The 22,263-nt window shown below is 45.2% G+C and overlaps 1 protein-coding gene and 1 long non-coding RNA gene across 2 annotated transcripts; one reads left to right on the top strand and one right to left on the bottom strand.

The window, feature by feature from the left end:
* Positions 1-396: 396 nt before the first annotated feature.
* On the top strand, positions 397-4,591 carry ppdpfb (pancreatic progenitor cell differentiation and proliferation factor b). Its single transcript, XM_076741784.1, has 5 exons — positions 397-603; positions 1,563-1,655; positions 2,262-2,339; positions 3,799-3,892; positions 4,056-4,591. Exons 2-5 carry the CDS (start codon positions 1,601-1,603, stop codon positions 4,168-4,170), a joined length of 342 nt encoding a protein of 113 aa, XP_076597899.1. The 5' UTR covers positions 397-603; positions 1,563-1,600; the 3' UTR covers positions 4,171-4,591.
* Positions 4,592-9,321: 4,730 nt separating this feature from the next.
* LOC143327389 (uncharacterized) lies at positions 9,322-18,784 on the bottom strand. The gene is made up of 4 exons (XR_013077735.1): positions 18,607-18,784; positions 12,531-12,616; positions 11,131-11,241; positions 9,322-10,634 (listed from the first exon to the last, which is right to left on the bottom strand). It is a non-coding gene; the product is annotated as an uncharacterized LOC143327389 (long non-coding RNA).
* Positions 18,785-22,263: the final 3,479 nt, after the last annotated feature.

The raw sequence follows: 22,263 nt of genomic DNA, 5'->3' as shown, positions 1-22,263 counted from the left end.
AACAAAAAACCCGGAAAATAAAATAAAATACATTAAAAGTCATATAAAAACACCACGAAACAAACCGAACTTCACTATGTGAGTCATCTGTGGTTTTGAAAATGACTAACAGACAAGCAATAAAGAAAAACAAGACACAACAGTGTGATGAAACTTTCATGGAAATTTACTGTTTGAGGGGAACGTTCAGGTGAGAAGTTGTGTCAGTGAAGATAACTTCCAAAAATTCTTTTTTTTTCGGTGAGAAAAATGAAATCCAGCATTTATTTTGAGATTTGGAAGACTTCCCTCAGGTTAAATTGAAATATGAGAAATATGAGGTAAGCGCGGAGTTGATGGGAACGTTAGTTTCAGAAAGCGGAGCAGGTATCGTGAAGCCCCGCCCACGGCCCGTGTGACGTCACCCTGTCGCTCTATAAAACCAGCAGCGGACGGTGGAGTCCACTAAGAAGCAGCGTCAACATCTGTTCGGACCTTGGAGGGTTACATTTACCCAAAACTTGTTTTCAAATGGGCCCCGTCGCCTAGCGTTTCCCCCCCCCAGCCTCGCCGACTGACTTGAATTGGGTGCAACTGAACATCAGCACGTCTGGGTCACTAAAGGTGAGTCTTTACCGGGTTAGAAAATGGGGTTTTCGTCCGTGGGCTCCTCCTCAGGGGGCGAGCTAACGGGCTAACGGTGCTAGCTAGCCTGTGCTAACGGAAGCCGCTGTTTTTTAGCGAGAAAAACAAAATAACGGAGACGAGCAACGTTTTCTCTTTGTTCTCATTCTCGACGTGTTCTTCTTTCATTCCTGAAGTATCGACGGTCATTAGAGGAGTGGTGTCGACACGTCAAGTGTGAACCCTGTTAGACCTTGTTTTTGTCCTTTTTTGGACACAAAATGTCGTCGTTTGGAAAGAAAAATGTGCAGCGTACACTTTGTTTTTTTATCCCCTTCGCGGCACCCGTTGTCTCGACTCGTGGTTTCGTTAAATAATGTTAATATTCTGCAGTTTGTGATGAAGCAGATCAACGTCAAAATGTCGGCTTGGTGCAGCGACGTTAACGTAAACAAGACCCCTGCAGGACACGGCACGGCGCTGTCATGTTGATGAGCTGAAGCAAAATCTGCAGCCGAGCAGACTTAAAAATGGAAATCTGTCTGTCTTTATAAACCATGTGTTTTGGCACATGATACATCTGTGTATGTGCGTTCAGTGTTCCGTTTTCATTTGCCTCTTTGTACAAAGCGTCCAACTTGTTTTTGTCATCACAAGCAGCTCAAGTCAAGCATGTTCTCCTCAGGTTTCTTTGTTTTGTGGCATCTGATCAATGCTGTTTTGCTCGTTTATCAAGCCAAACATATGTTTATACAAAATCAGTGGAAGAGGGAATTTGACCTAGTTTTAATAAATGGCTCACTGTAATATTAGAAATCACACTGAAAACGATGAAATGACTTCTAAAGATGGTGGAGGATGACCTGAGATGAATTCAGACATTTGTTGAAACTTCCCGGTGCGTTGGCGGGAAATGTCGGCCGGCCTGGTTTTGATGGTGTTGTTGTTTTCCCCTCCAGGTTTCCATCAAGCACAGCGTACAGCGACCTACAGCGGAATGGCAGCTATTCCAGCAGGAGGTTCTCTCGTGGCGACCACGGACTACTACCGAAGTGAGTCTGCCTCCTTTGACTCCCTCATCACCCCGAGGAGCAGGGCCCGGCTGACTCCTCTGTCCCGTCTGCTGCCTTTGTATTAGTAGATAAAGAGTCACTAAAGGGTCCAAGTTTAAGATGGAATGTGTCCTTTTCCATCGCCTGTGGGCTTCGCTGGGTTACAGCTGATCAACATGTGCAGCCGTCTTTTTTCCAAGGAAGCATGACTGTCCGTATGTGTAGGCTGTGCTCAGAGTGGAAGAATTTGGGCTTGAGCTGAGTAACTCTACGGTGTAACCCACGAAAAGCTTTTCACTCCTTCAGTTTGTTTTATTATTATTATCATTATTATTATTAAGAAACCAGGCGAGTCCCATTGAGATCACTAAGTTAAAAAAACAAAACAAAACATTCAGCACCGACTCGCAGAATCAGAGACCTCAGACCGACAGGAGGAGGTGGATCTAGCTAAAGAGGCAGACTGCAGACACTCAGGTGGCACCACAGCAGTGAACAGTGATTTTTTTTTTAGTAAAGGAATATTGAATTGATATCGTCAGCGTAATAATGAGACTGCATTTGGATTTAACCAACTCTTCTTCTGCTCACTCCCTCCTCCTGCAGGGCGCATCGGCTCTACGTCCAGCAGCAGCTCTTGCGGCAGTTCGGAGTACAGCGGAGAGGTCATCCCTCACCATCCAGGTGTGTGTTTGTATCGACGACAAAGACAAAACTCCAGATATGTAGTGTCATGGCAGCGTGGAGTTAAAACCCCCATTGGCAGCTGAAACTCAATCCTTTAGACTTACATTAATGAAAGCGTGAAGAGGTCGTGGGCTGACAAACACCTGACCTGCTCTACAGGACAGATTCATTGATACCAGCATGTGTTGTTATTGGTCAAACACTGACGATGTGCTCCACATGAACAAATCAAAGCTGCTGCCAGAGAGGATTTCTCAAGTTTTTTTTAGATGAGTGTCACAATACAGATCACATCCACTCCTCCTCCTCCTCTTAAAAACAGACACTTGTGGGTGACAGTGTATTCTGTTCAAGAGAATTTGTGCCAGACCCACATGTTCCTGTCTGTCACTGTATGTCATGCAGTATCATTGTTTATATAAGTCTACCTCAACCCGCCCACATCCTTTGTGCGGTGTGGGCAATGGTTTCAGAAGATGGTGACTGGTGTAATGTGGCAGAGTTTCTTTAACCTTAGGATTGCTGGGGTTTAGTCAGCTGTTGCCTCAGAACATGCAGAGTCGCTGTGGTTGAGTCATCCTGTGATACACTTGGCAGAAGCTGTGGATTTTGACTCGCAGGATTTCTTTGACCCTGCTTCTCTAATTAGGCTTCAGAGGTCCGTATTAACGTGAAAAACGTCCCAGCGTCCCAGCGCTCGTCCGCTAAGCCCCCGTTGTACCAATATAACCCTCAGCACCAGTTAATATCTGCTGACTTCACCAGTAATCCTGGATCAGCGTCCCAGTGCAGCTCTGTGTGGAAGCCATCTGGGCTGACAGGCACAGGTTTGTGTCGACATGCCTGTTTTAACCACTGGGTCAGCTTTTTAATGGTGTCAGGGTGCTACAGTTTTCACACACACACACACACACACATTTCAAAGTAACTGAAAAGGTTAAATGAGTTTGATCATTCATGGAGCAATCAGTTATTTGTAATGGTGTCAGACCGGTTTTCACATCTGAACTGGCACCAGTTCTGTAATTAGGTTGGCCTAGTTTTGACACACAGCAGCTGAACTGCATAGAAATATGCAGTCCTGCACTGAGGCATCATGTTTTGAGACCGAACCAAACACGCCCGAGGCAGTGTGGAAGAGTCCTGACTCATTTCTTCTTCAGGGTGGAGCTGTTGAAGCGCATCCTCTGTATTCAGCGTTAGTCACAGTGACATTCAGTCTGTTTTCCTCTGTCATTAAGGTGGTTGGTACTGTTCCTCAGCTCAGAATAAAGAGCAGAGAAGCTTTAATCTGATGAAGAATGTCCAAACTACACTGGGTGTGACTCCTGCTGATGAAGGCTTTATGTCTGACAGGCGAAGTCCAGAAAGTCTTTGTAGAGAAGTGTAAACACAGTGAGTGAACAGCAGGAACCGTGTCACCTGCATGGACTCAACGCTCTATCTGCCTCCACAGGACTCCCCAAGCAGGACTCAGGCCATTGGTGGTCCAGTTTCTTCTTTGGGAAGCAGCCAGGGATGACCCCACTGACTGAGGAGGCACAGCAGAAGTAAGTATGAGCGCACACACTTTGACTCGCAGACCAAAACCACCTGATGGGGCGCAGGCCATCGACGAGTCATACAGCCTCGCTCCATCCTCAATCAACCCTTCTTCTGTTGCGTAGTGTCATGAACAGCTGTTCTTACTCTCTCCCTCTCTCTGTGTCTCAGGGCTGGGGTCCCAGGCGCGGTGACCAATGGTCAGATCACCTGCGTTGCCAGGCAGATGGTGATGCAACGCCAGGTGAGTGAGAGCAGCGACGCAGGAAGTCCCACCTCCTCCTGATCCTGCAGTCTCACTCCGATTCACACCACACCTCGGGAGGAGCAGGGGGGGTCCAACCATGACCAACGCTAGGTGACGGGGGGAAAACCCGTTTACAACCTTATTAGTTTTTTTTTATTATTATTCTTATTCATCGTAGGATAGGCTGCCTTACTTGTTTTTGTTTTGGTAACCTTGTGTTTTTTTATTGACAACCAAGAAAAAAAAATTAAAACAAAAAAGCCGAAAAAAAAGAATTATGCAACTGAAGCTCCTTTTTTTTTCTTTTTTTTTTTAAAAAACATTTGTACTGTTCTGTGTTTGTAATACTGGTGTGTAGACACACTGTGGTGCGTTCACATCCACATGCCTTTGTTAAACATTCTTCACTTTTGTCACCCTGTGATTGCAAATGCAATAAAGTAGACTCTTGCAGCCTAAAGTTCTGTGTCTGCCTCAGGTCTCTGTTCTTCTCACGCTCTACATGTCGAGCAAAAAATGGCCCAATGTAAACAGAGGAGAGATATTACAACAAGAGCTAAGGTTGAGTCCGGTGTTTGTCCCAGTGCCAGGTCTGTGGTTAAACTCTTCTGCTCTGCTAACTAATGTGTCCATAGCTGTTGGTCAAAATAACCTTGTAAGGGCCTGGAGGTGGAAGTGTGTGTTTGCCAGGGAGTGCTTCACTGGTTATGTACAGGGCTGTTCCAGGAACAGAGTAAACAGTGGAGGAGCAGCGCTTCACGTCCTCCAGCTGCTGCTGGAGTCTGCCGTTGTGTAACTTGGCTCGGTGCAAAACGCTGGAACACAACAGCAGTCCTGAAGGATAGAAAACATTCCTGCACAAACTGAGCTCAACCTCCCCGTCCACAGGGTTTCTGCTGCGCTCTGCTTCTGAACTGAAGGTTCAAACTGGAAAAGCCCTCATTTAACACGTTTTTACTTCCACAATGATCAGATCTCATCACTGAATTTCATAATCATCTGATATCTAGAGGGTTTTTCCCAAAGTTGTGAAACACATGAATGAACATTAATACTGGAAGAATTGATTGCTTGCAGCATCACAGGTGCGGCTCTTCTCACCTGAGCCAGTAATCTAAAATGCAGAAACAACCTCGACCTGCCGTGTTGACCAAATGTCCATTTGTCCTACAGCACACTTATAGGAGAGAGAAAAATGTCTTCAGGTCTACATTTCAACTGAAACCCTGTGTAATCTGTGAGAGAAGATTCCACCACACGTACACTGCCTCAAAAGTTGGCCACGTCAGCTATCAGTGTGTTTATTACCTGTATGTCTGCATCCCATTTTGCTGCTAAAAGCGGTTTTTTTCCTTCAGCACGCGTTTACACGTTTAAAAAAAAAATCACGTGACACACGCTTTCCGCTGTGGATAAATCAAACGCACCTTTTGTAATGAGGCGGCAGCGCCTGTTTCTGATACTAATTAGCAAACTTTACGTTATAAACACGTTTTGACCTCCAGCACCTGTAGCATCACAAACAAGCTCACATGTTGCTTCGGGTTGGTTTTACTTTATGGAAACTGCCGGAAGCGGCGCCATTTTGAGCCGGAAGTCGGAGTCTCCGGTCTGCTGTTGGAGACATGTTGGAGACCACCATGAATCCTCCCCGCTGGTCCAGTTTGAGATCCTGGGGACTCCTGCTTCAGCTGAGGTAGGAGCTGCTGGTGCTAACGTTGGTGGTATTGTTTGAGTGGATGTGCTAGCTTGCTTCTGTTTGCCTGCTGGGTTTCATTAATAAGCTTTGAGGCTACCTGAAGGTGCTGATGGTGCTGATGGCGCGAGGGTGCTGAAGGTGTTTGCAGTGTTCATTGTTTGTGTTTGTGGTTGAGCCAGCTTCACTTTGTCATTTGACACGATCCTTATTTCAGGCTGTTAGCAGTGGAGAGACATGAATGCTCATGTTCGGGTATTATTATTGTTTGATTTGACGTTTTGCTGATGTTTTGCTGTGTTGCTTTAGGATAATAATAAACATTGGATTTATGGCTGTCTTGTACAAAACACACTCACACAACACACTTTTCTGTAAGCCCGGCTTTGTGGCAAAGGTAAGTTACACTTTTGTTACAGTCAAGATAATCAATCACCTCGATGTTTCCTCCTTGCTTCATATTCAGCCAAACAAACGTGTCCCAGTTCAGAAAAATGTGTTTATTTGTGACCTTGTTCCTTGTAACCTGAGTCCATCTGAACCCCTGAGGAGGCCTGTCTGTCTGTCTGTCTGTCTGTCTGCCTGTTTGTCTGTCTGTCTGCCTGCCTGCCTGCCTGTCTGTCTGTCTGTCTGTCTGTCTGCCTGCCTGCCTGTCTGTCTGCCTGTCTGTCTGTCTGTCTGCCTGCCTGTCTGTCTGTCTGTCTGTCTGTCTGTCTGCCTGCCTGCCTGTCTGTCTGTCTGCCTGTTTGTCTGTCTGCCTGTCTGTCTGTCTGTCTGCCTGCCTGCCTGTCTGTCTGTCTGCCTGTTTGTCTGTCTGCCTGTCTGTCTGTCTGTCTGTCTGCCTGCCTGCCTGCCTGTCTGTCTGCCTGTCTGTCTGCCTGCCTGCCTGTCTGTCTGTCTGTCTGTCTGCCTGTCTGTCTGCCTGTCTGCCTGTCTGTCTGTCTGTCTGTCTGCCTGTTTGTCTGTCTGTCTGTCTGTCTGTCTGCCTGTTTGTCTGTCTGCCTGTTTGTCTGCCTGTCTGTCTGTCTGTCTGTCTGCCTGTTTGTCTGTCTGCCTGTTTGTCTGCCTGTCTGTCTGTCTGTCTGCCTGCCTGCCTGCCTGCCTGCCTGTCTGTCTGTCTGTCTGTCTGCCTGTTTGTCTGTCTGTCTGTCTGTCTGCCTGCCTGTCTGTCTGTCTGTCTGTCTGTCTGCCTGTTTGTCTGTCTGCCTGTTTGTCTGCCTGTCTGTCTGTCTGTCTGCCTGCCTGCCTGCCTGCCTGCCTGTCTGTCTGTCTGTCTACATCCCCTGCCATGGTTGGAGGTACCTCACTGAGAAACGAGCACATGGGAGCTGGTATCAGCAGCCCACGCACAAGGCAAACAAACCAGGTGTGCTTTTGCTTCTGCTGGTTTCGTTATGAGGTCAGAGATGAACACCTGACCTCCTCCCAAAAAAACACCAACCAAAAATGTCAAATTTAAAAGCACGTGCATGTTTGTCTTCCACTGGGCTTGTCCTCTCATGATGTTTTAGGGCAGTGTTTCCCAAACTTTTTGGAGCCACAGCACACCACCAAACAAAGATGTCACAAAAATAATGAAGTATAATGAAAATCTAGTCTCAGTTTTCTCACAATTTACTGACTCAGCGTAAAACATGGGCCTGTTTAGTTGAACACAAAGCTGATATTCTTGCAGGAATTGAAGAATGACACACGACGATCTTCCTCTCTCTTTTTTCGTCTTTATAGCAGTCACTCTTGAAAAGCCCAGCTCGCATAGATAGGTTAAAGGGAGCACAGCTGAAATAGCTTTGTTTGCCAGAATGAGGGACTCCTTGGCAGCAGTCAGCCAAAAACTGTCCAAAGGTAGATCAGCAAAGCTTTCCAACTGCAGTTGAGCTATATGGGTTCCTACCCCAGTCAAGGCAGTCAGTGGAAAGTGAGAGGAAATAACATGACGAGTTCTGCTCAAGACTTTGCAGATGTGTACCTGTCGTCTCGCACAGTGCAGCACTGTTGACACCCTGCCATTTCTGGGCGTGTGGGAACGTGTCAAGGTTGGCACTCTCCACATGTTGTTTCCAGAGCTGCACCTTTGAACGAATCCCTGCATTTTATTTTTTATACCTGTGAGCAGGTGTTCATTTCGGCCTTGCAGTCGTGTGTTCAGGTCATTCAGATGTTGAAATATATCTGCCACATATGCTAGTCTTGCACACCACTCGTCACTTGAGGGCAACTTTGTGTCATCATACTTGTTAAAAACTCACATGGGCTAAAGCTTTGCCACGGGACAACCACCGGACGTCCGTGTGGAGCGATAGTTGAACAAAATAGTCCGTGTTCTTGTTTTGAAGGTGTTTTGTCTGGAGATGGCATTTACGTTTGGAGCGATGGCACTGTTGGACAACTTTTCCCTACACACCAGGCATAGCGGAGTTGGCTCGGGTGGTTCCCCAGTAAAAGTAAATCCAAAGGGAAAATAACTTTCATTGTATTGTCTTGAGCTCACCTTTTTTGCTTTCTCAGACTGACTCACCTTGGTGGAAGTTGGTTGTGACTCACAGTGACAGTGCTTTTCAGTATTTCGTCACATTAATGACATGTTATGGTACAGCTGCTCTGGTTTTATTGCTGTTAAAAAGGTTTGTTTTTTACATAGTTGTGTCTATTTATTGAAGTTTTTGTTACCGACAGCTGAATGGAGTTAAAACCAGTCTGTCCAGTGAATCCATTCCAGTTGTGGTCACAGGTTCTTTCGAGTTTCTGACCAAGTTTATCCCCACATCCTGCCGCGTGGTGACCACAGTGGATTTGGGCCATAGAGGCTGATGACGGTGCAGAAAGCAAACGTCAGCTAACTTTTTCAGCCTTTGTGGTTCCCTAAAATTACAATTCCACAAACTCGGTTCGACTCGGTCAAGTTATCCCGACATGTGGAGAAAAATCTCCCTGCTGACTGTCGTGCAGCACAAATCCTGACGCGAGGATTTTCCCATTTAACTGTAAAATGGGTTTATGTAAGCGCTGCTGTCCTCTATTCACCCCTCAGTGTCTCTGTCTGTCTCTGTGAAACAGAGGAAAGACAAACAATGGCCGACGCTGCTCTAAAGTGGCCCCCCTGCACGACCGTGTTGAAAGGTTGAAAAGAGGATTTGTTGTGCGGCTCATTTGAAGAGCCGAAGCCGGTCGTCCTCACGCTGCACTTTTTCCAGGTCACTGAGTGCTCGGAGGGTCGTTGATGAGGGGAAGGGAAGGAGGCGACTCCCCTCCTCTGACTGGATCTCAGTCATCTGTGGTCAGGCTGCTCTTCGTTTGGCTCCCTGGTTCCAGTGCTGGTCCGTGTGGTTGAAATCAGGATCATGATAGTATCGAGAAGAGCGCTGCATCTCATTGATTTGTCTTATTTTTTGATGAATTGATTATTGATTTGTGTATAAAATGTGAAACAGTCCAAGTTGATGTCTTCAAATTGCCCAATTATCTGATTAGAAAAACGGTTGCAGACTCTTTTTAAAAATATTCTTTTTATTAGTATAGAACAGATAACAGTTACACAAGACGAACCTCCACCCAACCCAACACCAACTGTGATGATCCTACAGACTAATAAGACTTCACTGATCCAGAGGTGTCAGTTACTTTCTCGGATTAGTCAGCCCAGTCATTTATATCCTCCAAGTTGTCCAAATCATTTAACCAGGCTCTCGACAGCCCGTAGAATTGGGAATTTCTTATACTCTAGTTTTAGAGAGGTGGGCTGTGATTGGATGACACTGTGTCCACAGTCTGGGCTGATTTATGCGCTTGTTTTAATGTTTCCTCCATCATCCCTCTGAGAAAGGCCGGACAGTCTTGTTTCCAAAGGGTTCTTAAATTATCCAAAGGTTGCATGTTCACATTATTTTTTAAAGAGTGTATGAGAGCAGTAGAGCCTGTGTGGTTCGGCTTTGAGGACAGAAATAGATGGTGGAGCGTAGCCTTTCCTCACAAAGGTGGAGGCACAGGAACACACGGGGGCTTCACTGTTTACTGACACCAAACAGTCTTTGTTTTTTTCCTCTTCATCTTTTGTCATATTCACATGTTCCTAATTTTCAAAATGTTCACCTTCGGTACTGTACGAGGACGCGTCACAGCTGAGCTGCCAGCTTCCTTCTTCCACACCAAAAACAACACCAACTAAAAAAGTTATATTTAAAGACGTTGTGAATCATTAAATGTACTTCAGCGTCATCAGTACTCGGACATTTAACTCTGCAGTTAAAATGACTGACTGCAAACAAAATCACAAACACAAAATCCTGAATGTTCACAGCACTGACCCACTGAAGTCGTCATGGTGTCCACGTTATGTTTCTGCCCATTTTAACCACTTCACTCCATTCAAGAGCTGCAGCAGGTTGAAAATATAAGATGTCCCTAAATCCAACTTTTTGAAAATATTTGGCAACTTTTGACTCCACATGAGGTCACCAATTGCAATCAAAAATTTTCCCTGCACGACCAGGCTTTGGTATGAGATGTCAGGTACTTTGGCCTGAGGTTTAATATAAAAAGTGCCTTTTTACTTGGAATTTGTCCACTTTGTCTGTGCTTGTCCTTTCGATTCTGACGGTCACATCTGGAGCAGCCAAGAGGGCCGAGAAGTGGGAAGTTAAGGGATCCAGATGTCTTAACTTTCAGTCTATAAAAAAAGGAGGTGCACTTGTTTCCTTCTACTTGACGCCCCGGTCAGCTGGGCTGCTTGGTTTGGAGGTGGAGATGTGACGAGAAGAAGAAGAGCCAAGGGCAATGTTGACCCATAATCCTTTGGTTCCAAAGCCACCTGGGAATCCGGGGAAGAGGGAGACACATTTGAATCATGAAAGGCATTAAAAGACGTCTCACTGGAGGAAAAACCACCTGCATAAAACGAATGAGCTCGTTAGCTCCTCCCTGCTCCTTCATCAACCGGGTTAACTGGTCAAAGGGTGGTGAGATGGTTAAGATCAGGATTATGAGGAGACTGACGCCAGGTTCAATCACTGTAGTTCAATTCGACTCACATACAACAACCTGCTGATATAGAAACACCAAAGATCTTTTCATCTCCAGCTGACAGTAAATGCTACAAATGCACCATTTCCTCCAGTCTGAGTAACGTTTGCTGAAAGCTGGCGTGTGCAGCTGTTTCAGGAAGTCTTCTTTTAGAAAGGAAATGCTCTATTTGTGGCCCCTTTTTGAAAGATTTCTGTCTTTAGTAGGAAAGGATGGGCTTTGGACTGAGAGCCACGGGCAGCTGAGGGGAGCGCTGTGCTGACAGAGTGTGTGTACAGGTTTACCTGGAGGCGTTGTCACCGTGATGCAGAGGGTGACCTGCCGCTGTTTGTGTCTGACGGAGTCGTTCTGACAGCTGAACACAGGCTTCATCTGCTCTGGACTGGGAGGCTGGTCTGAGGGAGAGGATGACAATCACATGTATGTACAGTGAGACTGCACGCTATAATTTGACATGACGCCCGTGTGACCGCGACACAAACGCTTCAGGAAACTGAGAGAGAGACAGAAAGGAAGCAGGAAGCTGTAATTAGAGTTCTGGCTGTTACACTAACCACTCAGCACTCCAATGAGGCTTCATGTTGGCGATGGGCCATTATTTGTCTGCTGATGGGTTTGTTTTTCTCTGCTTGAAGATCGCCTGTCAGTCAAACACCGTGTGGGCGGGACTTTGGCGTCTTCCTGTTTTTTGAGTTTCTGTCAGTGGCAGCCTGTTCAGTTCTGCTTTGATTGCTCAAGTGTGCTCTGAGATAACCTGATCATTTTCTTGATTATACCATTAACTGTTCGGCTCTCAGGTGTCAGGAGGGTTCACATGGAGTTCCAGATTTCAAGGCGACATCTTCACATTGCTTCTTCTTTTCCAACCAACAGGCCAGAACCCAAATATATAATCAATTTACAAGTGATTGACTGATAAAAGCAGCAGATCTTCTCATTTGAGGTGCTGCAGCTTGGGAATATTAATCATTTGTGGCTTCAAAAACAGTTGATTATTTAATAGCTGCTGAGTGACGCGTGGCCTCGGGCAGTCAGTCTGTGTGTCAGGAGGACGTCTCCACTCACAGATGGAATCTGTGTCCCTGCTCTTGTTGTTTTTGTCCAGCATAAGAGGACAAAGTGTCCTCAAAGTTTGGGTTGCATGACACAAAGGCGTGTTCTGTCTTTGTGGGAATATCTGTTTGTGTTAAAGCTCGTGTGTCCACATTTGTTAGTGTGACTGGGAGCATTTTAATCAGTGAAAACAGTGACCATTGCATTTAAAGCATTAGGCAGAAAGCTGTGTCTGTATCTGTGGCTTATTTATGTTAGACATGAGTGAGAAAATCTTTTCTGTAAATGTTGGTTTTACTGGGTTTCATGCCAAAAACCTGCCTGATTACGTCCACATTTCAGTTGTACATACCATTTAAATATAAAACTCATCGCACTGTGCAGACTCAGAGTTAATAGATAACACCCAGTAAATGGAATGTAGGCAGACATGATGAAGACATGGAGTCCAGCCAACAAGGTCATAGGTCAGATGTGTGCAAGCCAGTGTTGTGCTTTCCAAAAAAAGAAGTTTGCCGCTACCTTTGCACATGCATTAAGGAAGCACATGATATTTGTTCCTGATCAAGTATTTTTGTTCTTTTGCTAATGAATGGAAGTGTGTGCTGTGGGTGGGTGGGTGCGGTCATACTTCTGTAGAAGCGGTTGCGGGCGAGCAGACAGGCTGGAGAGTTGACGCTGGTCATGGTGTATCAGCTGACCTACAGGGCCGGCATCCTGCAGAGACAGAGGCAGACAGAGCTGACGAGCCGCTGCATGAACAAACAAAGCTATGAGAGGGATGAACGACACAGAGAGAAGCTTTTCCACCCCCCAGCTACAAGCACTGGAGCGGCGGTCCTCACAAACATTTCATAATTCAGTTTTAATGCTGAATGAATCATACGGAGCCGTGTCGTAGCATCAGTGGTGCAGGTCTTCCCTGATATGTCTGCAGGTATTCAGTTTGCCATCATAAACTGTCACCAGGCTGCAAACCAGGACGACACATAAAAACGACTGATAGAAATCTTCACATTTCAAAAGCTGGAGGCAGGAAATTGTCTCTTAAAACTCTTAAAACGTGTGTGTGTGTCTGGGTGTGTGTGTCTACACCTACAAAGACCAGCTGTACTCATTTAAAAGACGAGCTTGTGTAAAACATACAGTTAATTCCATTGCACATACAGAACAACATGCACAGTTGAAAGTCTGCACGTATGTGGAGGGTATCTGTAATCACGTTCAGTGCTGCAGCACTCGTGTTTTCTTTTCTTTTGTCTTTTCATTTTTTCTTTAATAGCATCATTAAATGTTCTGAATGAATGCCTCAGGTGGCCTCTTACTTCCAGAAAGTTCAGTCTATAAAATATATTTCATCATCAATCATTCTCCTGTCACCTGTCACCTGTACTGACTGTTCGTACCCACTTTAGATTTTTTTTGTTGTTGTCAGCTCAGTCTGTGTCTCAGAGTTCGGCTTGTTGTGTAATTGATATAATTACACTTTGGCTGTCTTCACCTGAAGCAGACACACACTGATGATGTGTTCTTTTCCACTGATGGTGCATTTCGCTGAAAAATGAATCAATCATATGTATTGACAACAAGAGATTAGCCTTAGCCTTATCAGACTCAGGGGTCCTTAGGAGGCTAAGAGCTGTAAGACGTCCTGTCTTAGCCCGCAGAGAGACATGCAGGACTCCCACTTTCCAAACTTTGGAGGTTTCTGTCTAACTGTGTCCATGTGAATCCTTTGGATCTCCCTCCATGCTCTTGCAAAAACTAAATATTTCTTTTAATGTTTGTGACTTTTGGTACCGTAGAATAAATATTTGATTGTTGTAATAGTCTGTCGGGAAATCAGGTATTTTTCAGAGATGTGGATTTTGGCAGGTACGTTGGTGATGAGTCGTCAAAACAGGATTAAAGTGAAGTCAAAGTCAACAGCCAAAGGGCTGCGTGTGTGTTTGCTTTTATTTCAGGCCTGTCCGGCCCGAGTATCAGCGCAGCCTGTTAGCTTTAGATAAAAGTTTCTTTTCCTGGTGACAGAATCGCTGAAAATATTTATTTAGTGTTGAAATCTAAGACTGTTGGTCATTTATTTTTAGAGATAAGATCAGCTTGTGGCCCAGGGATCATGGCCGTGTATAAAAAGCCTCGCTGCTCCAGTTTGAGGTTTTTTTTGTTTGCATTGTAAACACAAGTTCTGCTGTTGTCCCAGTTCTTTGGTGCTGTGGGTATGTGCATCAGCTGTTGTTCTTCAGAGGCACACCATTAAATTAGCTAAATAAAATGATGTCTAGATGTAAGAGAGATTCCTCAGAAGCCGTGCAGCTGTGTGGACCTTAACTCAGCATTAAGTGCATGTGGGCAGTGTGTTTGGAGAGACTTGTCTCCAAATGGTTGTTACTGTGACACACTGAAAATGGGTTAGAGACAAGAGGCACAGCTTCAGTCTGGGTTACATAAATACGTTTGGTCACAGCATGTGTGTGCAGGGAAGATAAGCCTTTCACAGATCCGAGTCCGTGTGGTATTTCGTATGTGGGTGACTGCTCATCCCACACTGAGGCTGCTTGAATTCACTTATGACTGGCTGCTGGGCTGCATCTCATCTGTGGTGTGTACAGTAAAGATCTGCAGCACCAGTATCGCTCACACAGTGGGCTGTGACCTGAAGTGCAGTCTGTAAACAGTGCACTTACACAACACTGACTATTTTCATTATTACTGAGGCTAAGACGTCACGTCACTGAAGCTAGACAGCATGTTAGCATGCAGCTATGTGGACGTCAATTCATTAATTAATGTCATGTGTAGGACTCATTTCATTCACTGAAACTGTGGACGTCACATCACTGAGGCTAAAGACGCGGCGTCACTGAGGCTAAAGACGTCATGTCAAAGACGCAGATATTTTGTGGGTCACGAGCTTTGTGATGTGAATTTGTTTTAATGAAAAAAACAGATTTTTTGGCTGAAGACAGTAAAAACATTTTGAACTGGGAAGCTGAAAGTGCAGTATAACGATGCATCCAGTGAAAAGATGAATAAACTCTCTATCGATCCATTTCTTCTGTGTTTTTCTTTGGCTGCTGTGTTGTGTAAGTTAAGTGAACTTGTATAAGCCTGGTCTGTCAGTAAGATGTGGGGGAAAGGTCACAGCTGCCCACTATTGTTTCACCCTCCCAGAGAGAGTCTGCTGCCTCAAACCTGTAACCATGTGACTGAAACGCCCCCATTTCCGTCGTGTTTGTCTGTACATCCCTCCCACAGACAGACCTGCAGTGTTATGATTATCTGTGATTCACTTCAAATATGGAAAAAGAAAAAAGAAAATAGGTGTTGTTGTTGTTGTTTTTTTCCAAATTCAACTGTTGCATCCATCCGTAGATCTGAATGAAAAGGTCAGTAAGAAGGAAATGGAAGGAATGAAAGACAAAGGAAACACAGAAAGCAAAGAATCAAGGAAATGGAGGAAAGGAAAGGAGGGAGCTAGGAAAAGAAGATGAGAGGAAGAAAGGAAGGAAACGTGGAAGGAAGGAAGGAAGGGAGGTAAATGAAGGAAAGAAAGGACAGAAGGATGCATGAAGGATAGAAAGAAAAGAGGGCAACATGAAGGAAAGAAAGAAAAGAAGGCAACATGAAGGAAAGGACAGAAGGATGCATGAAGGAAAGAATGAAAAGAGGGCAACATGAAGGTAAGAATGGAGGGAGGGCAACACGAAGGAAAGAAAAGAAAAGGAAGAATGAGTGGAAGGAAAGGAGAAGAGGAAGCATGAAGGGAAAGGAAAGAAGGATGCACGACAGGAAAAAAGCAATGAAGGAAACACAAAGGAATGAATGGAAAGAAGGACACATGAAGGGAAAAAGGAAAGAAGGACAGGAAGTAAGATGGACAGATATGTCACAATACTCCAAGGACACGTGCAGTCCCTTAAACCGACCGAGTGACCCTGAACGCTTCACTGATGAAGGTCCTGTCCTCATGCAAAGACCCACCTTCAGTCGGCTCGTCTTCCTCTTGAAATCTTGTCTCCAGTTTGACAAACACGGACTGGAGCTCTGCAGTGTCCCGAGGACTTAAGACAAACATGTGCAGGAAACGAAGCCCACATCTGCAGGTCCCCCTCTGAGGGGAGGGACGGCGCAGTTTTGGGTTTCGTGTGGCGTTTGCAGATATGCCGCGTGGGAGTGGCTTACGGTTTTTGCCAGAGCATCAAGTAGCATCCAAGTCAAAAGGTCAGCAGCCGTTTTTACCTCGCAGACACACAGCCACTTCTTTTAGCTCTGCTGTGACCCACATTGGAAGCAGATGTAGGTCAGAGGTCACGGTGATGTAACTGCGGGGTCTCCTTCAGGCAGGAACTCTGAGTGTGTGGGCTGCAGTGTTCTTGGTGGAGACACTTTTGTGCTCGTCACATATAAAATGCCGCCTCGTGCAGCTGTAAATGTGTCCTTCCTGGTGCGGACTTTGCCCTGCAGCCCGTCAATCAAGTCTGCGTATTAATCCTAATGACTCGGATGCCAGCGAGATTCGCCTCGTCAGCAGACTGCGCAGCGATAAGGTCTTAAAGGCAGCTGTAAATCCGCTGACCTCACAGTGAACTTCATCGTGTTGTGGATGACATCAAACAGCATCTCACAAAGGCTTGAACATGCTTCACTTGTGTGTGTGTGGCCCCTCAAAGCTTGTGTTCTGAGCGTCACACTCGCTGCCTGCAGGCTCGAAAGGTGAAGTTTGCACCTGCGTGGTGATCGAGGACCGTCAGCTGGGATTCGGTGGTGACCCAGTTTCACAGAGGAAACAAGCGTGAAACTGTCAGTAGAAACTATGTCAGCGGCTCCTCCAGCTGTTCAAATGCTCGGTGTCTTCAAGACAACGTTCACCCAAACCTTATGAAACGTGCAGGTTCTGGGTGTTGCTAGCTCAGAATGCTCTTCTGTTCTGTGTCATGGTGACCTGGAGAAGGTCCCGCTGAGAGAGGCCAGATGAAAAACAGATGTTCTGTGAGGAGTGGACACACGGTGGACGGCCTGTGTGTCCTCTCTGTGTGTGTCCATGTGTTCAGGAATATGAGACAGTAGAATCTCTGCATGATCAGAAGGTCACCTCGTGGTAACTGGCCAGAGTTTGAGGTGGAGTTATTAATAAGCCAATGAAGTTGTTGTCAGTGCATGCGTGCTTTATGGCTCCTTGGCGATTGGTCAAGTCTTGGGTAACTTTGGAAAGTTACCAAATCAGAAGAAAGTTCTTCGTCTAGAAGAAGACAATAAAAAAAAGTGTTTTGATGTCCTTTTGAGTGCTTCTGTGTGCAGTGCAGGTACATCTCCTTCAGAAACAGGACAGTTTGTCAAATAAAGTCACTTTGACGTCTTTGTTATCGGTAGAACAAGCATGCCTTGACCTGACCGACCCACCGAGGAGCTGCAGATAGGTGTGGGAACCGAACATTGGTGATGTAAATCTCATCAATCGACCGTGTCAGCAGGCCAATAAGAATGCATCATTCATGGAGAAGGAATGTTTGTCAGGCTGGGGATTGGCTGTCTAAAGCTGCCTTACTTGTCATAGAGGCATGCAGGTTGCACCCAGAGATGGGGGTTCCTGTTTTATTGGAGCTGCCAGGTACTCATCTGCACAGATAACCAATAAACCTCGCTTGTTGGTTAGCCAGGGCAGCTAACCTGATCTGCTCCTCACTGAGTCTGCTCACCACATCATCCACCTGGATGGAAGCCCTGGTGCACAGTGTCCTCATCACTGCAGGGATGGGTGACCTGGTCCGTCCCTCTGTACTGTCTGACTGTATGATTTCTGGACGGGGTCGCTCAGACTTTGATAATAAAAATAGAATCAACTGTAAAAGATGGAATATTGCAGAAATTGCCAAATTGTGTGTCCAGTTTATAAAAGTCAGGGTTTGTCCCACCTTTAGAAGAAGCTTTTGACAGCACATTAACACAATGAAGAGAAACAAAATCTGCACAAATGTGTTTAAATCATGAAACTGGAAGAATTAAAATGGAAACATTTGGGAAAAATAAAATGCAGTCTGTGGAAAGTGAAACAGATTTCATCGGGTCTGTCTTCTCCAGCCTCCCTGTGACCACTGGACTCTGCTCCAGCACCGAGCGATTAAGACAGCGAGTTAGTTTAGAGTTTAGAACTTAAAGAGAACGATGTTAACAAGACGGGTTGTAAAAGAAGAAAAACTAGAAACCTGAAAGACAAGTTAATTTGTGATACCTGGTGACACATCAGCAGTGTAAACCTGTCCGCTCGTTTGGCGGCTTGTTTCATGCCCTGAAGACGCTCGACTGGAAACTGGAAAATGGCTCTTAAACACGTCGGGACGGGACACTTAGGACTTAGGACACTTAGTCCGGGTTGGAGCGTAGCCACTGTTATGACATTTTGAGTAACACAGAGCAGCGCTGCGCTCGAGCACAGTCACAAACCAAAGGGCGAAGACGATGCTCCAGTCCAAATGTCAAACTGCTCGTTATGCTTCCATGTCATTCATTAATAATTACATCTGTCTCATTCGGAGAGCTGCGTTTGCTCGAGCAGGGGGCGACTGTGGAAGTAGAGCGGGTTGTCTATTGATCACAGGGTTGGCTGGCAGTCCGTCCGCGCCCCCCCCCCCCCCCCCCCCGTCAAAGTGTCACGCTGTCTTATTCCTGCCTGCATGTAAACAAACTGGAGAAGTTGAAAGTCTTACCTCTGCTCGGTGTTTGGTTGTATTCAGGCTTTTAGATCCGGTGATTTGAGAATATCACGTCAGTAAAGACGCTGAAGGAGATCAGGTAGGTGGACAGATGGAAGCGTCTCCTCCTCTCTGAAGACGAGACAAACACTCACAGTCTCCCTGTAGATTAGCTGAGGACGCAGACCTCCTCTCCTCCGTTTCCTCCCGCCCTCCGCTCCTCCCTCATCCGTCCTCATGAGTCTCTCCATCTCTATCCTGCTGTTCCTCAGTCCTGGATCTGGATTTATGTCTCTTAGTTTGTGTACTGGGGGAAGTCTTAAGTCCAAGTCAGGTCCCGAGTCTTCGTGAACAAATCACAAAATCTCAAGTCTTAAGGTCGAATTTCAAGTGATTAAGCCAACAGCCAAGTCTCAAATTCTCATGATAGTGACAAAGAGGACTGTTTGATTTATTTAAGCTGTTTAAGCTGATCCACTGAGGTCCGGTCTGATTCAGCTTTATGGACGTTTGCTGCATTGAATATGTTCTTAAGTGTTCTGGGAATTTATCCCACGTGATTTTTTTATTTATTTATTTATTTTTTAAACTTTATTTTTATTTAGTTTTTCAACAAAAACAACACAAAAAACAGACAGGGTCATCACAGGTGTAAAGGAATGCGTAACAGGAAAAAAAAGATTGAATGAATCTGGGTTACATTCATTATCAAAATATATGAGTCTTTAGTGTCCGTGTGTGCCAGCTGGAGTCCGAGAGGATTTTAGATCCTTCGCTCTGATTAATGTAGGTTCTGAGTGTTCCATACCAGGGCAGGTATCTCCTAATCTTTCACAACTTAAAAGTCCATTCTTCTTGTGCAAAGGAGAAATACAAAGAAAGATGTCATATTTCTTCAAACAAACATATACGTAAACAAAAATCATTTCAAGTTCAAATAGGACTTCCATTTTTTCCAATATTTTCCACCTTTCTTAGTAGCATGTCTCAAGGAAAAAGTCAAACGTTCCATAGTCACGTGATTTATTTTTAACCTTCTTTGTCTTTGGCACGGCTGCAGTTGAACAGCATGTGAATTGTTTTAGAAAAGATCATACATGTTCCTTTGTTCGTGGTACCGTTTGTGATATAGTGATGAGAACATGATGAGCTGGGAAACAGGAAGAGCAGGTTTCTCTCAGCGTGTTTGTTTCCATTTCATGTTTCACCTCTGAGTCGCACTCGTTCTGGAAGGTGTCTTCTGTCCTTTGTGGCACTTTCATGGTCAGTTTGAATTGTGATGTGTAATTTAAACCAGAAATGACCAGAAATCAACCTTAAAACTGGTGGAGAGCTCTCAACAGTTTTCACAGGAACTGTTTTTTGATGTGGTTACAGACATCAGCTGTTCTTGACATAAGAAAAACCTTTTCAGCTCCCAAACCCACATCTTATATTGTATTTATTGGTTAGAATATTAACCCAGTGAGGCGTGTTAGAGACAGACCAGACAACAACAAAGCTCCATATGAACATATGACATGTTAATGGGCCATATTCACAGTTTGAGCAGTTAGCGTCACGTTCTGTATGTCTGAACATCTCATCAATTCTGTCTGTGGCTGCATTTTCCTCTCAGCACATCACTCAGATGTAGTGTTATGTGCTGTGCTGCGGCGCCAGCAGCTGTCTCAGGGTGAGCGGGTTCAGGCCTTGAACCCAGACACATCGGGTGGTATGAAAGCTGTAGCTGCAGCTCATGATCACAAGCTGAATGTGGGACAGACAACATTTCAAGCATCACTTAAAAAACAGACAAACTGAGATGATCAGTGTGTATTTTGATAAGTGACTGCATTCAGCACACAGAAGTCTTTTGTGCTTCAAGTCCAGGATGGATTACTTTGACTCAAAAAAACAGATTTTAATCAACCAATGTTTTGCTGTGTGTTAGCGCGAATCTTGAATCTCGGCCTCGTTAGCGTCTTTGTTTGCTGTTCCAACAAGGTTTCGATAAGCCTAGCTGTTTCCAAAACCAGCTGTTTCCAAGTCCAGCATGACTCACCCTCTTCGTCTCTATGACCGCACGTCCAGCCGGTCTCACCGCGGCAGCTGTCCCTTTAACATCACTCAGGCTCTTGACCTGTTTCTGGTTCATAGTTTGGAGACCAGATGAGTCAGGGTTTTCCTGTCGAGGTCACTGGATCCACCGGCGACGAGTCAGAGCGTCTGAGCGTCCTCCATTCAGAGGGGCGAACTGGGCAACGTGACACTGCAGGACAGGAAGACAGGGAGTCACATATAGCTTACCAGCACACACACACACACACACACACACACACACACATTCCCACAGATATACAGTTTCATGCACCGGTCTGTCCTGGCAGAGGCTTCACTGACTGTGTGACACTTCTGAAGTACTGGCCCACATTTGGTTTCAGGTGTTCTGTACGTGTGTATGTGGCTGAAAATGCTGCATCATCACGGAACGATTCAGGGAGCTTGTGGGTGTGTATGTGTGTGTGTGTGTGTGTGTGTGTGTGTGTGTGTGGCGTCCACCTTGGATCTGTGCTGATGGTTCAGATCCTCTGTGCCGTCGGGTTGAAGGTGTGTGTGTGACGCGTCCTCGTTTGAGGGTGTTTTAAATGGTTAAATTACAGTCATTTATGCAGATTTATGGCTGGGACCTCGTCCTTTAACACACACATGCACATATACGTTAGTATCACAGTAGATGTTGACTGATAACATCACTGATCACTGACTGTGCACGCGTGCAGAAGGTCACCGGGCTGAGAGTGACTCCTCTTGTTCAACTCCAGAGGACACAAGGACAACTCAAATTTCCGACTCAGTCAGCTTTACTTTTTCTTCCAACTGTTGTTCTGTGATTGTTCGGCTTCGTCGGCTGATTGGTCAGCACAGTAAATTAGGTTGTAAACCTTTAAAGACAGAGAAAACAAAGTTAACATTTTTAATGAAACATTTTTAAATGAATCTTAAATTAAACGCTAATATTTAAATTCAACATCATGATTACATGAATTACAGTAAATTAATTAACCACTTAAGCCTTTTAAATGGAAATAAAGAAAAAATCTTCAAGCTTGTAGCTCGGCTCTTAAACATTTAATTTAATGAATTTTCACATTTTTAGCAGAGTTTTAACATTTAACAGAATTTGAACATTTTTAACTTTGTATTATCCTTTTGGATTTTATACTTTTCATTTTTATCAAACTCCAAATGAAATATCATGTTGTTCAAACTCATTCATGAAAAGCCAGTGAAGTCAGTGCTGCAGTGTGTTCCTTAACCAGCCAACTCACACAGCAGGTGAACATGAACACATGAAGCAGCATCTCAAACTACATGACAGTAAATGAAATATTTCACCGACCTTTGGCGTCTTTGGACTGAACCCATGAGTGAACTTGTTGCTTCTTCTCTCTGAACTTCTGTTTGTGTGAATGCCTGAGGATCTCCATTCCTTCTCAGGTGCTCCAATCAGTGACAGGGACTGATCAGGTAATGAGTAGCTGGTTTGCTGCTGCTGGTGCACTCTGGGAAGTGTAGTTCTTTGAGCAGTGTCGCGTTAAATCTATGGAAAAGCTCCATTCCTGTGATTCAGCTCAGCAGTAGTTGTTTGGGTGAAGCTGGCGCTTTGATCGGCCATCAGGTGTGTGAGTG

Source organism: Chaetodon auriga, chromosome 10 (assembly GCF_051107435.1).
Source record: "Chaetodon auriga isolate fChaAug3 chromosome 10, fChaAug3.hap1, whole genome shotgun sequence".
Taxonomy (NCBI): Eukaryota; Metazoa; Chordata; class Actinopteri; order Chaetodontiformes; family Chaetodontidae; genus Chaetodon; species Chaetodon auriga.
This window is presented reverse-complemented; position numbering and strand designations above follow the sequence as displayed.